Below are 15,439 nucleotides of genomic sequence, written 5' to 3'. Positions count from 1 at the left end.
TTTGCTCATTCGGTGAAATATATTCGCACATAATCAATGCGGCGCTGACTGGTGTGGCAGAATTTTGATGGATTTAGATTAGCAGTTTAAATCGTGACATCATTATTGTCACTCACCACATTATAACGCCCACATTCCTCTTCCTAACATTCTCGTTTTTAGTTACACTATTTTCATTACACTGCTTTTGTTTTTATTTTCTTCATAGATAGAAATAAATAGTATTTTTTTTTTCAACTGTAGAGAGTCACAACTTCATTTTTCAAAAACCAAGGAACCAGATTCTATTGTCGTTCCCAAATTCGAAGCACTGGATACTTGGACTTCAGATACGAGAAGCTGATAATTTTCCGAGTAGGAGGTTTGATGTCGGTGTCAGGCCCTGCAAGAGATTGTGGCGACGAAGGATGAACCACGAGCTCGCCCAACTCTACGGAACACCCAGTATCCAAAAAGTAGCTAAAGCCGGACATGTTGCAAGAAGGCTGGAGAGCAACCGTGCATAGATGGTATTCGATTCCGATCCGACAGGTAGAAGAAAGCGTGGAGCGCAGCGAGCGATGTGGACTAATCAAGTACAGAACAACTTGGCAGCCGTGGAGCGAAAACGGGGATGGATTCTGCTCGAATTTCCGGATCAATTCCTCAGTGTGTTTCCTATATTTTGCCTAGAAGAATTTCTTAGAAATTCTCCGAATTCTTTCCTTAAAGCAGCGTTTCTCAACCTGGGGTACATGTACCCCTGGAGATACCTTTGCTGGCCCTAGGGGGTACATCGGAAAAAAATGCATAATAGCAAACGTATTACAATTCAAATTGGAGCTTATTGATTAAGTTTTGATAATTGTGAACTTTTAATTTTGTCTTGTACATAATATGCATTGCGATCAGTAAATCAAAGTCAATTGAACCCTGCTCTTCTCAACTAGAACAGCGTATGAAGGGCTGCGGAACAAAAGATCAAACGGACAAATGTCGAATGAGCAAATTTAAAAAATCTTCAATGCAATCTACCTGATCTAAACAAAATGTTGAATTATATGTTAGGAGCACAGACATAACACATTAAACATTTACTCATCAAATTCATCGTCGTTCAAACACTAACGACATCTGTTGATTTCAGTTAGTTGGGAAAATCACGAACCAGGTGGCGATAGTGAGCAAACGTCAAACTCGAGCAAAAACGATGCACGCGCCACGAGTGATCCATTGGCCAACTAATGATTATTCGAAGTGACCAGCAAATTAGTGAACGATGGAAATTTCACGAGTGTTATGTCTGTTTGTCTGTGTTAGAAGCATGCTTTTGAACTAAAATCTAGAATCTAAAGGTTTGGAAGCCGTTTGAGAGGAATGTAGGCTTTTTTTTCAGAAAAGCTCGGTTGCTTCGTAGCAAGAGGTTCAGAAACATCTTTCTACGCTTCTCGGAAGCCTTCTTCGGAGCAGCTCGATTGCCTCCTTTCAATATGCTCGGAAGTCTTCTTCAGAGCAGCCCGAATGCCTCCTTTCAAGAGGCTCGGAAGCCTCCTTTCAAGAGGCTCGGAAGCCTCCTTTCAAGAGGCTCGGAAGCCTCCTTTCAAGAGGCTCGGAAGCCTCCTTTCAAGAGGCTCGGAAGCCTCCTTTCAAGAGGCTCGGAAGCCTCCTTTCAAGAGGCTCGGAAGCCTCCTTTCAAGAGGCTCGGAAGCCTCCTTTCGAGAGGCGCAGGAAGCCTCCTTGCAAGAGGCTCAGGAAGCCTCCTTGCAAGAGGCTCAGGAAGCCTCCTTTCAAGAGGCTCGGAAGCCTCCTTCAAGAGGCTCAGAAGCCTCCTTTCAAGAGGCCTCAGAAGCCTCCTTTCAAGAGGCTCGTAAGCCTCCTTTCAAGAGGCTCAGAAGCCTCCTTTCAAGAGGCTCAGAAGCCTCCTTTCAAGAGGCTCAGAAGCCTCCTTTCAAGAGGCTCAGAAGCCTCCTTTCAAGAGGCTCAGAAGCCTCCTTTCAAGAGGCTCAGAAGCCTTCTTTCAAGAGGCTCAGAAGCCTCCTTTCAAGAGGCTCGGAAGCCTCCTTTCAAGAGGCTCGGAAGCCTCCTTTCAAGAGGCTCGGAAGCCTCCTTTCAAGAGGCTCGGAAGCCTCCTTTCAAGAGGCTCGGAAGCCTCCTTTCAAGAGGCTCGGAAGCCTCCTAAAGGTTTGGAAGCCGTTTGAGAGGAATGTAGGCTTTTTTTTCAGAAAAGCTCGGTTGCTTCGTAGCAAGAGGTTCAGAAACATCTTTCTACGCTTCTCGGAAGCCTTCTTCTGAGCAGCTCGATTGCCTCCTTTCAAAAGGCTCGGAAGTCTTCTTCAGAGCAGCCCGAATGCCTCCTTTCAAGAGGCTCGGAAGCCTCCTTTCAAGAGGCTCGGAAGCCTCCTTTCAAGAGGCTCGGAAGCCTCCTTTCAAGAGGCTCGGAAGCCTCCTTTCAAGAGGCTCGGAAGCCTCCCCTCAAGAGGCTCAAAAGCTTGTTTCCAATAGGACCGTCTTTTAAGATGCAAAAGAAGCCTCCTTTTAAATGATTCAAAAGTCGCCATTCAAGAGACTCGAAAGCCTCACTACGAGAGGCTAAGAAGCCTCTTATCAAGAACTGCGGAAGCCTTTTTTCAAGAGATTCAGAAGTTCCTTTCAAAAGGCTCGGAAGCCTTCCTTCAAAGGGTTCGGAATTATTCTTTCAAGGGGCTTGGAAGCCTACTTTCAAGAGGTGGTACCCTAATTAACGCAAAAGTTTGAAGGGGTACCTCTCAAGAAAAAGTTGAGAACCGCTGTCTTAAAGGAATTTCTAGATTCATTTTCGAAATAATTTCTTCAGAATTTTCCAAAGGAATTTTTCACTCAAAAATTCACTTTGCTCCCGAGCGTGTTTTGTGGGCCCGACAAATGATACAGTTACAAACGAGGAGCACATGCTATGGAGCAAATGGTTCGGAGAGTTCTATGGAGCTCTTATCATCTTTCTTCTTTTTCTTCTACAACGGTTGATGAACACTTGCACATCTTTGTGATCTCAGTTAATACGCACCAAGTCTCACTAGCGTATAACATCACAGATTTCACGTTAGAGTTCAGTATTCGAGATTTGCCCGATTGGATCTCCATGTTCCATGTTGATATTGGTCCGCCGCCCGACTTTGCCTGGCTTTGGTTTTCGACTTTCTCCATTGTTTGCTCGGCTACCTTGGAGTTTAAGTTGTTCACATCCAACGATTTGGTCTTGTTGACGTTAATGGTAGGAGCGGTCGACCAGGTCATTCAGTTTACTCTTCATGGTAGAGCGTTGTAGAGCAATAGCGTCATCTGGGTCGAGGTCGTTCGATTGTTCTATGGGGGTGGGCTGCTAGATTACTGGGCAACAGTAACAGAAATATAATACATCCATTTTGGCCTTACTCTAGCGATTCCATTGTGAAGAGCTCTGGAAGTTTGCTTACAGGGACGCCCCACAATTGTTCGTGATTCCGACGATCGAATGCTCCGTGGTCAATCAGTACCAAATGGAGGAACTCTTGAAATTCATTAATCTGCTCCAGGATGATGCAAATCGTGACAGTATGGTTCTCACATGATCGTTCGCGCGGAATCCTGCCTGCTGCCGTCGAAGAATTGTCAACTGAATAAGGATAAGTCGTCAAATCTTGAAGAAGTCGTTCTAAGTGGTCGAGCCAACGTTTCAGCTGATCAGTTCGTTAAGTGAGTGACTGACCTGTCGCGTCTTTCTCTGGAATCCACGGATTTGTTCTTGATCCAATCAGGGGTCGTGAAATATCGTACACAGAAAAAATAATGAAAAGCAGGGTTTGCAGAAATCGCTCTCAATAGATAACGAACAACGATAAAAGAGAGGCAAAAACTGTTCCGAATCATAACAAGCCATGATAACAAATTTATCAAACTTGTATACATGTGCAAAGCGAAGCGATTCTCGCTTTGTTTTCGCTCCGTTCGTGTTGGTTACTGCACAGGTGTGTAGAACAAGTTGAAATGCATCATCAGAGCCAGTCCTCCCCGCATTTGGAGCTTTCTAAAAGAAATTTATCATGGGGTATAGCATCCCGAATCAGTTCTCTATCATGACAGCTGGCGAAAAAAGTTTCTCGCGGTATGCTACATATCGTATATGTATACAGAGATGATAAATGAGAGACTTGCTCTTTCTCTTTAGGATTCAATCCCTGATGAAAAGTAATCAGCGCGTAAATAATAAAGACGTGGAAAATTACACTATTCTGGGCGTACGTGCATCTTTTCCAACAAGTTCGCCCTAAATGTATGCAGTTTACATAGCATTATGACACTTATTCGTATAAAAAGTGGCATAATGCAATACAAATTGCATACATTCAGGTGATAATATCGTTTAAATTTATGCTCTTTTTGGCATTCCCTTTATGTGCATTACTTTCCTGTAAATTTCAACAACTCTGTGTAGAGGAGGCGAATATCACCGATTGTTGCGGCTGACGGTCTCCCATCGTCAGCCGGGGAGTCCACTAGCGCCAGCTTCTCACAGATCCAGCAGCGTTTGGCTTACTTCTCTAGAGAAGCTTTGAGTTGGAAATGGATGAGCCGAAAATGGAGATGGTGCCTTCTCGAGTCCGTAATAAACGCAGCGCTGACATCGCGTTTGGCTATCAACTTCTAATTGGCGAGATCTGACAAAGCATTTCTCGGATTCAGCGGCAAAGGAGAGTATCGGGCGACGAATAAACACAGAGCGACTAAGAATTATCAAGCTGTTAATAGATCGTTCGTTGAATAACTTGGAACTCGCCCAGGTAGCAGAAGTCAATCGAAACTGGTTGCAGCAACTCACTTGTGACTGACCCAGTTATATATATGAGTTACTGTAATCTATGTGTAACATGTGCGCTGCTTGCGTCGGGTAGTGGATGTTCCGGGAGGTGACAGCGAAGAAGAGAAGTGGGTGACGAAAATGCTCGAATCAAAACCGGTGTGAACAACTTGGGTGAGCTGCGCAGCGAAAAGAATGGATTACAGATGTAACCCGAGAAAAATTGAGGAGCGTAGAAAAGCAAAGGCTGAATAACGGTAAGAATCAGAGGAATAGAGTACAAGTGTCGAAGAGTATGTATCTCTGTTAGTGGGAGTCGGGCGCTGCTGCAGACAGGACAGCCATGGGAGGACTTTCTGATCGATGAAGAAAGGATTGCTGCATCAACCAGAGATTATAACCTCAATTACTCACTGACTTAGACAGCTGAAATGCTGTTTCTGGCACTTCGAATAGCTTCTTCAAGTCTCAGCCAGTGTTCTTCAAAAAGCACCCATCCCGAACATGAAATCTAAAAAGGGCCCCAAGGTCTTTCGGCTATCGGTGAAAGTGTTCTGGGCTGACCCTAGGCTGTCTGTGCAAATATTGTAGCAACTATGATGCACTATTTTACCCCAATCCCCATCATTCTGGAGCAGGTTAACAAGTTGGAAGGCTAATTGATGATGAAGCGCTATATTAAGGTGCTGCGACTTTTGCGGAGTGAGTGATCGTCATCGTCCATGGTGGTTGAGTGTAAACGGGAATAGCTGGAACTGGAACAGCCCCTCAAACTTTGAAGTAACCGGACGATCGGAGGATTTCAATATCTTGACAGTCTCATATCATTAGATGGCGGAATTGGGATCAACATGGAAGTACAAATCAGAAAGGCTGGGGCAACCTTTGCGAGTTTTCGAAATATTTGGAAACCCAACCGGATCGATCCATGCACCAAAGTTCGAATGTACTACTCTATTGTGAAAAGTTTTACTAGAGTATCTCATCATCATAAAGATCTAATAGGATGTAATTTTTCATTTTTTACAGATTTAGATCATTTGGCAAAATATTTAAAATTTTGAAGTCGAAAAAGTCTAATTATCTGTACTTAAAACTAAATCCTATGTGATCGGATAGAAACAGAAATTTACTAGTTCCCCAACATTGTTTAGCATACTACAACCAATCTTTCTCTTTTAAGAGGCTTGGAATCAGCTTCCTCTAATCATTAAAATTATTGTTCCTTAACTATCTTTAAAAGATATCTCAAACAGTTTTAGGTGGTATGTATCAGGCGCACGGTGAATTATTATTATTATTAGTTTTATTTTTAAGATTTTGAGATTTTTGAGTCGTGAGCTTCTGAAACGTGTAGAACTGTTCCGATATCCATCTCACTGTACATTAGGGTGGCTCAAATTAGTATGGGAAAAACTTTTCTCAATTTTTTTGACGGGCCGCCCTCTTATTCGGTTCTATTTGATGCCCTGATGCTCTGGACAAAATTTCAGCCACATCGGTCAACGTTTGGGCGGTGCTAAACTCGTTGGAAGTTTATATGCAAAAATGTATGCAGAAACATCCAAAAACAGTGAATTGCAGTTGGACGATACTCATTCAGATCATAAATAATTTAATACAGAATGTTATGCTGAAAACCGCGAGAAGATTAGAGTTTGCCCGGCTAAGTTATTAGCATTTCTGTGAAGTGGGGTTTGAGCAAATTTCGTTTCTTTTACCTTTGAAAAGAAATAAATTCACCCCTACAACACTGCAGTAAAATGCTAATATCTTTGAGTAATAAACTCTAATCTTCTCGCGGTTTTCAGCATAACATTCTGTATTGAATTCTACAAGAACTGAATGAGTATCATGGTTCTTGATCGTAAATTGTGTTGTCCAACTGCAAATCACTGTTTTTGGATGTTTCTGCATACATTTTTCCATATAAACTTCCAACGAGTTTAGCCCCGCCCAAACGTTGACCGATTTGGCTGAAATTTTGTCCAGAGCATCAGGGCAAATCAAAAATTTTGAAAAAGTGTTTTTTGAGCCACCCTACTGTACATATATCCATCTCATCGCTAAACAAAGAAATACGGCACCAAATTCGTCGCTTCTTTTTGTCAACATACGTGCTGAAAATAATCACAAAAATAATAAACAAACCAGATTCCAAACGTTTCCATTGCTTTGTTTTTCATGGGATGGACATAGGAGCTATGAGATGAAGTGGCGAACCGTTCCCCTACTTTGAGAATGAATAGCAAATCCCATGCATCATTCACATGGTTCTCTGTGCAATTTCACAAGTTCCAATCAATCACGGAGTAGCAACTACGAATTGTACGGCCATAGTGCACATGCTTGCTCAAACGTAGACTTTTTTAGACAACGTAGAAAAAGATACGACTCGAACAATCATCCAACGACAAATTACATCCCAACTCTGATATACCTAGTGGCGTAGCAGAATATTTGTTAAAGAGGATTCCACCCCGTGTTGGAATTCCAGCTTTTAAAATCTTCTTCTTCTGGAACTTGGCCTGCTTTTCAACTTAATATGCTATTAGCAGTTCCTCAGTTATTAATTGAAAGCTTTTCTATTCCCGGATTTGCATGAGTATGTAATGTATCTTGTGTGGCAAGTACAATGGAAACACTGCGCCCAAGGTGTTGAGAATGTTTCCCACCCGAAAACATGCTAGACCGGACCGAGAATCGAACTCGCCATCTCCGGATTGGCAATCCTACGCCTCTGCTTGCAAGGCTAATAGGATGTCCAGAGCTTTTAAAAAATATATATATATTTTTTGGGAATCCAACATAGCGTCGTTAAGGATGCTACATAATGCGATCTGTTTAAGTTGGCCAGACCAGATTTCTTAGCCAGATAATAACAGTACTCCATTGGTAAAATTTTCTCACGGAACTAAACTTAACACCACTTAAAAAGTGATATAACTTGTTCAATTAATTTTGGTGCCATTGAGCGCATCGACGGCTATGGCAGTAAATACGCTTTCGCTTTGTCTGCCAAAACCAAACCGTTTGATTATTTTTAGACACTTGATCTCCTCAAAATGCATCAACCAAGCATCAGCACTCGTCTTCTTGTTGACATAGTTTATTGAACTCGTAAAATCGTCTGCTGCTCGTTTGCTCGATAAATTCCATCTCCTCTCAAAAGAGTCTGCAATACGTTTTTTTTATTTCCTCTTAAAGTATACCGCGCCTCGCAAGTGTATGTTAGTCGTGACTTTGGACGTCGTGGTCGCGCCTCTTGTAGTAATTGCAACTGCAATCGTTTCTTGAACAACGATTGCTCAATCAGGGCGCATAGATCAAGTGCCGTCGAGTAATGTTTCTGCATTTTATAAATCTTTTCCCTCGAGACATTTGCTGGGTCTAATTGGTAACGAATTTGATATCAACTTTACCGGATGGGTTTCATTTTAATGTTGACACGTGAAATCAGTTTCATCATACAGTCATGCAAATCCCAGTTTATGCAAAAGACGGCGCCAGACTCATTTGCAGAAATGCTAATTTTGTTTAGCTATTTGATGCACTGATTAGGCATGATCACAGCAGCTGCAAAGGGGGGAGGGGCGTGCAATTCGTTTTTATGTTGTTTGTCTGATATTAATTGGTCAGAAAAGGTTGTTTCATTAAACCAGATATATTGTTATTGCTTAAAGACCTCGGTGCAAATTAACTCAATCACGCATTTGTGTGATTAGTTTAATAATATTCTTGAGAATTGATTCTAATAAATTTTGACTTTTTCAAAATAATTCTAATTTTTTTAAATTAAATACATATGTATAGATTATGCTTATGACAAATAAAACAAATTGCTTTCTAATGTTCTATTTTGTAATACAATTGAAATGTATATAAGAAAGCAATTACTGTGCGTTAAAGGTATTTTATTTTAACAATTAAAAAACCCATAATTAAAACTCTCGCCGAAAACCCAGTGCACTCCTATGGCAAATGATCATAAAAACACAATCGCACAAATCCGATCATATAACTCCAGTTTCGGAGAGCCGCCCGTTTGCAAAAGAAATCCCAAGAGCAACTTACCTTTGTCAGCGATCTCCTTTAGTTCTGCTTCGGTCTCTTCCGGAAACTCGTCCCACCACTTGACACGCATTTTTTCGTTAGTAGAATATTTCACCACTTCGATCGATGAGTTCATGGAGTTCGGTTCGTATGTTGAACTGGCCATCGAGGAAAATCCATCCACAATGGAGTTGTTCATCGAGTTGTTATTGCTAATCGAGTATGAACGTGTGTCCAAAAGGTTCTCGTTGCTTTTCACAATCAAACTGGGGTCGTGCCACGTGCCACTCGTTTGCATCGAATTCAGTTCACCATAGCAAGATGTTGTCATAATTTTCGGTAACTTTTCCATAGGTCCGCCGGATGTAACCATCACTTGACAGTCGACTGCCGATTGGCGCTGGTGCACCGCCTTGTCGCGTGGTTTTTTCTTGACAGTCGCGTAAATTCCTATTTCTTCGTATTTCCGGTCGTCGTCTAGTTGTGTTCGATGATGCACGTCAGCTGCGACTACCACTTTCGGATTGTGCTGTGCATAGATTTGATTAAAGTCTTCGTACGATTCAATATCAAGAATGGCCGATTCATCCAGAGTTGTTATAAAATCGTCAGCATCTTCAGCTTCCCAGCTAATCTTTTGGCAAGATAACTCCGTTTCGAGATCGATATCGATCACTTTCGTTGACTTTCGACGCATATCATCCACTGGGAGGGAGGCAAAAGAGTTAGCCCCAATCCATGGTTCGTACATGGATACTGGTCTGGCTGATCTTGAGGATACCGGAGTGCTGCACGCTCCAATCATAAAATCGGGGACAATCCTATCCTTATTGATTGTAGCGTAATCTGGATTATCCGGATTGTTGGAAATGTAGTTTAGATTGTCCACCCCAGATGGCCCTAGGTCGTCCGTATTGGTCGACATGGTGGAAATCATAGAATCGTTCAGAAGTTTTTCCATTGAATCATCCATAGCTATGGATTATTTTTCTGAAATAAAAAAAATAGGTTGATGTAAAATAAATTATGTAAATTGGACTATGATGAATTATTCTATATTATTTGTTTATAAAGGATCACTTTGAACTTTTTGTCTATAAAGTACATAACTCTTTGCACATTTAGTGGTACAAAGTAAGGGCTGTCACGCCTAAGCAGGACAACGATGAGAACGATGCTACAGTTCAGATCTATTCGACCCAATTGACCAACTGAAACGCTGGTTGGAGAGCTTCGTACAGTTTTTCCAAATGCCAGACAGGCCACTAGAGGCATGATCCTCCACCTACGGTACGACATATCCACGCGTCAATACTGAAGCTCCATTATTTCAAGAGATTCAAACGGACAGCCAAAGTCATATTAACACTGAAATGCTCAAAGCTGATCGATCCATGATATCACCTAAACTGTTCCTCGTTTATTTCGCAAAATGTAGGATAACGCAACCTTCCCAGTCCATTGGATAAAAGGCAACTTCTTCTTCTTAATGGCATTACATTCCCACACTGGGACAGAGCCGCCTCGCATATTAGTGTTCATTAAGTACTTCCACAGTTATTAACTACGAGGTTTCTAAGCCAAGTTACCATTAAAAAAATTTTGCATTCGTATATCATGAGGCTAACACGATGATACGTTTATGCCCAGGGAAGTCGAGACAGTTTACAATCCGAAAATCGCCTAGACCGGCATCGGGAATCGATGGCCTTTTCACCCTCAGCATGGTCTTGCTTTGTAGCCACGCGTCTTACCGCACGGCTAAGGAGGACCCACAAAAAAGGCAACTTATTGAAGGTATCCAAAACGAAGCTGCGATAACTTACATATGTTGCATGTTTACCATTTTCATAGTTCTATGTCAAGTAATTCTAACAAGGATTTAGGAAAAAATCGATTGGACTCTCCAGCAGCCGGATTCCATGCCAGTCATTTTGTAACTTGTCGATATCTTTGGATACTTTTTCTTTTTATTCATTAATTTATTATTGTTTTGGATAAATCTGAGCCAATCTAAGCCGTATCCAGCCAATAACATCTACTCATGATATTTTTAATAGGGGAACAGACGGCTTTGGCAGGTTTTGTCGACCGAATTTTATGAAATTTGGCCACAATATTCTTTGATATGCAAAGAATGGTTAGGCCAAATTTGAGCAAAATCAGTCATAAAAAATCTCCCCTGACAATAATAGAACAAAACCTGCCAAAGCCGTCATTCCCCCTAGTAAAATATTGAATGTTAAAATAATTGAATGTATATTGACCTTTTCTTTTCAATTGTTCTCCAGAAATTGACCACCTGTCATGAACATGAATCACCCAGTGACAGGCGTATGAGGCCCTTGAGTCCCACATGGTGTGTCAGAGCGTGTGTCAGGAGGAGTGGCAGGGTGTGCTAGGATGAGTAACCAAATAAGTCTCAAATTGGTGTGCTAGAGCGTATATCAGGTGGTAGGGTGAGCATTCAAGTTAGTCTCACATGGCGCGTAAAGGGTAAGCACCCCAGTTATGTCGTTTTCGTTTTTGCGGTATAGCTACACTCGAGCTATACTTTTGCACCGAAAATGTTCGTTTTTGGTTTTCGTGCTACACCAGTGTAGCATTTTTCTTGCACTGAAACTAACAGTGTAGCACCAGAAAAAATCAGAGTGTGCCGTGTAGTGTAGTTTGTTGTCAAGTTTTTCCCGTTGTTATTGTTTTCTTTTAATGGTATCCATCAGATATCTATAACAAAGAAACCTAACTACACTAAAAACGTTTGTTTTTGCCGTGTTTTTGCTGCACTAAACGGTGTAGCTACACCTCAAAAACGAAAACGACACTAGACTCACATGGTATGTCAGCGGTGAGCATCCAAGTAAGATTTATACGGTGTGTCAGAAAGAGTGTCGGAGTATGTCAGAGAGGCAATTCCTGGGGGAACCAGGGTATTAGTAGAGAGGGTAACTCAAGTAACCTTCTGTTGCTTGGGTGGGTTTAGTGTGTCCGGCGTTCCGTCAACTCTACTCCCTGAGTGACAATTTCCGGTGTCTGTTTGCAGATTTGCCTTCATCCCTCTATAAAAAAATCCAAGTAAGACTCATAGGGTGTGTCAGAGAGTATGTTAGAGAAATCACCTAAGTAAGCCTCATACGGGATGGGTGCCTGTGTGAACGTGAATGAGTGAGTACATTAAGAACTGTCTACCCCCAAGGAGTAATGCTGGTAGGCAGTTCCTGGGGGAACCAGCGTATTAGCAAAGAGGGTACCTCAAGTAACCTTCCGTTACTTGGGTAGGTTTGATGGGTCGACCATCTGTCAACCCCACTTCCTGAGTGATGATTTCAGGTGTTTGCAGATTTGCCTTCATCCCTCTATAAAAAAAGCTACCACGATGATACTTTCATGCCCAGGGAAATCGAGAAAATTTCCAATCCGAAAATTACCTAGACTGGCACTGGGAATCGAACCCAGCCACCCTCAGCATGCTCTTGCTTTGTCTTATCGCTAGGCTAAGGAGGGCCCTAACAATATCCAACCCCAATAACCTCTGGCATTTCAAATGACCCTTCCAACACCTCTATAATCGTTTCATTAGAATAGAGAATACACCCACGACTCACACTGATTTGGTTGCAGCAACTCAAAGGTGGCCAAATTTGGTTGTTTATGAGATACTGTTACTTCTCTACAATATGTATGCTGCTTGGGCGTGTTTCAAATTTGATTCAAATCGACCCATGCAGTAATCAGTTATACAAAACTAGTAGATAGTGAATATGTATTCTGAATTCAGAGGAAATCGGTCAAGCTTTGTGGAGAGATAGATCACATCTTTTTGCACTTATTTACATGCATTACCGCTATTGCACAGAAATTGCATTTTTCGTATCACTATGGATAATTGCGCCTTCTATCAAAAGTTCAGTTTTGGTGTGACCCTGTGGCCATTGCAGCCACTTAGTTTATAAAAAGGTCAGTAGCTAATCAAAACTAATTCTAAATATGAGTTAAGAGGTTTTGTCTGTTAATATAACTCATTAAATTTATACAAAGAGTAACATTAGATATCATTATTTTTATTACTCGCTGATGCTCAGTTTACGAGCGACACAGTGCGGAAGCCAATGTTCTAAATCGAGCTAAAAATCAACCTAATCTAATTTCACTGTAATGCGTATACGCATATATTTACTTAGTTTTGAATATTCGAAGCTAATATTTAAGGCACTATTTTTCTGCGTAATAATACTAATAAGGATAATTGTTACCTACATTCATAATTATTGGAAATTTCTCTTCAAAACATGAATGCATGGTATCTGTCCTGTCATGCAAGCATTTAAATTTAGTTCCTTTTACTCGTCAAGAAATGGCTTCCAATATGCATCTCATGTGCCGACACATAAGAGTTTATGTACACAAGCATGAGGAGCACGTGGTTTTATTTTATTGCTCCAATGAAATAGTCGGAACCCACCAACAAGTCAACCTCCGACTCGGATGTAACAGAAGGTGGCATGGCGCGACGACGACGACAACGGACGACAAATGCATCCGACCGAGGACGTACCCCCAGCAAAGATGTTCCTTTTACACAACGCAACTGGTGGAGAAGGATGGAAAATGATCGTTTTTCTGAGGGGTGTGATGTGGTGGTGGTGTAACTGACAACGGTTGAGGCATCTCCGTGAGTTGAAGCAGTTGTTCAAGGTGTGACTTGACGCTGTAACGTGCGCATCGCTGGCTTGCAGCGCACAGGGGCTACTACTCTCGGGATGTTCGTTTTGGGAGCCGTGTCAATGCTCTGCTCCGATGTAGGTGAACAACACTAACGAGAGATGGGAACCTACTGTTTACATTAGTAGTTAGAAACAGGAAAATAGGAATTAAGCAGCACTGAATGCGAAGGTCTACCGTGGTGGCTTGCAATCGTTGAACACATAACTAATGAGATGCGTACTTGGTGATTTTTACAGGAGTTATTCTTTTTTCGCTATAACATGTTCTATTATTAACTTCTATTATATGTAGGGGAAAGCAGGCCAACTGAGCAATTATTTCCAGTGGTGATACAGCTTTCATCGCAGTTATTCCACATATTACTTGGATATAAATTTTGTTTTCATCATAACTGCTGCAACCGATTGTAATAAAATTACAACATGTTTAAATCAAATTAAATGTATTGACGTTAATTGTTTCTATTGTTTTATTTAGTTTCAGCGAATCATATTATCGTAGTGATGTAGTAAACATTTGAAATACGTAATATCATAATATTAATAATATTAATAGCTTAAAAAAACTAGGAAGGTTTTTAAGCCCACTCCGCTAGCAATGATGGTTCTCCGTAGTTGCATGTCCGAAAGATTGTGAAACTATTGAGAACTTGAGCTACAGGTCCTAAGCCCTGGTAAAGGAGGAAGGTTGCGATGGCTGTTATTCATGGCCATCGTGTAAAGCAAAAATGGATAAACCCCAATGCCAAGGTGTCATGCGACCCGTGCCGAGGGCTGAATGGTTGAGGGGGTTCTAAACATGCTCAACCGCGAACGGAGCCTGGGGTGCACCAGGGCGAACACCCCAGTAAGCAGCCCTTACTGCACTACGGCGGGGCACTGGTGCAGCGGACATTTATTTCCCTAGCTACTCGTGGGACCAAAAATGAGTACAAATTCTACAAACAACCCTCAAGGTGACGACTGCCTCTCTCAGTCGTGTGAGAGCGAAGTGGAGAATACTCTGAGTCAGCTTGGCCTTACCGAAGACCAGCTAGTTCGCAGGAGAAGATGGAAATATCCTGCCCCTCAACGCCCCCCAACGCCTCATCTCCCGGAGCAGCACATGTTTCGACAAAGCTGATCCAGATCTTCAACCCCTCTCATCGACCGACTCCAACCTGCTGGACATGGAAGATAACGAAGATGATGGTATAAGGATCGTCTTCTTCTTCTTCTTCTTCTTCTTATTGGCATTACATCCCTACACTGGGACAGAGCCGCCTCGCAGCTTATTTATTTATTTATTTATTTATTTAGTAGTAATTGTCATCTGACATCTGATGTCTCAATGACTACAAGGGTAAAACTTATCACTGAATCTAACAAGCATACACATAATACATAATCATAATACACAAGAATTAATCACTACCGTAAAACAGAACTTAACAAACTACGTTTGTGTCAAACGGTGTCTCGAAAGTGTGTTGTGAAAACTCGCTGTAGATTTGCTGGCGATAGATTAAAATCAAAGAGGTGGAACACTGCGTTGAAATTGGATGACATATATCGAACTGGATCATGCTGACCATATCGACTGTTTCGAGCACCAAGCTGAATGAAGTCCCTTCTCCTCAGCGGACGCATAGGAGCGTAAAAATTCATCTTACTAAGTATTGCTGGAGAGTCAAAAGCACCATTGAGGATTTTCGCTACGAACATGGCCTGTGCCACACGGCGTCGAACATTTAAAGTATCCAGCCCAAGCAGCCGACAGCGGTTTTCATATGGAGTGAAATGTTGGCCATCACGCCAAGGAAGATTGCGCAAAGCAAAGCGCACGAACTTTTTTTGCACAGATTCGATCCTCGAGATCCAGGTGGCTTGA

At 41.8% G+C, this 15,439-nt stretch overlaps 1 protein-coding gene across 2 annotated transcripts in view; it reads right to left on the bottom strand.

The window, feature by feature from the left end:
• LOC134220244 (protein TANC2) overlaps window positions 1–15,439 on the bottom strand; it is a 326,312-nt gene that overhangs the window by 275,588 nt on the left and 35,285 nt on the right. For both annotated transcript variants that reach the window (XM_062699240.1, XM_062699241.1), the window contains exon 2: window positions 8,867–9,835. In XM_062699240.1, coding sequence (XP_062555224.1) covers window positions 8,867–9,818 — 952 coding nt within the window. In that variant the 5' untranslated portion in view covers window positions 9,819–9,835. The remainder of the gene's footprint in view (window positions 1–8,866; window positions 9,836–15,439) is intronic.

The sequence above is a fragment of the Armigeres subalbatus genome, chromosome 3 (assembly GCF_024139115.2).
Source record: "Armigeres subalbatus isolate Guangzhou_Male chromosome 3, GZ_Asu_2, whole genome shotgun sequence".
Classification (NCBI taxonomy): Eukaryota; Metazoa; Arthropoda; class Insecta; order Diptera; family Culicidae; genus Armigeres; species Armigeres subalbatus.
This window is presented reverse-complemented; position numbering and strand designations above follow the sequence as displayed.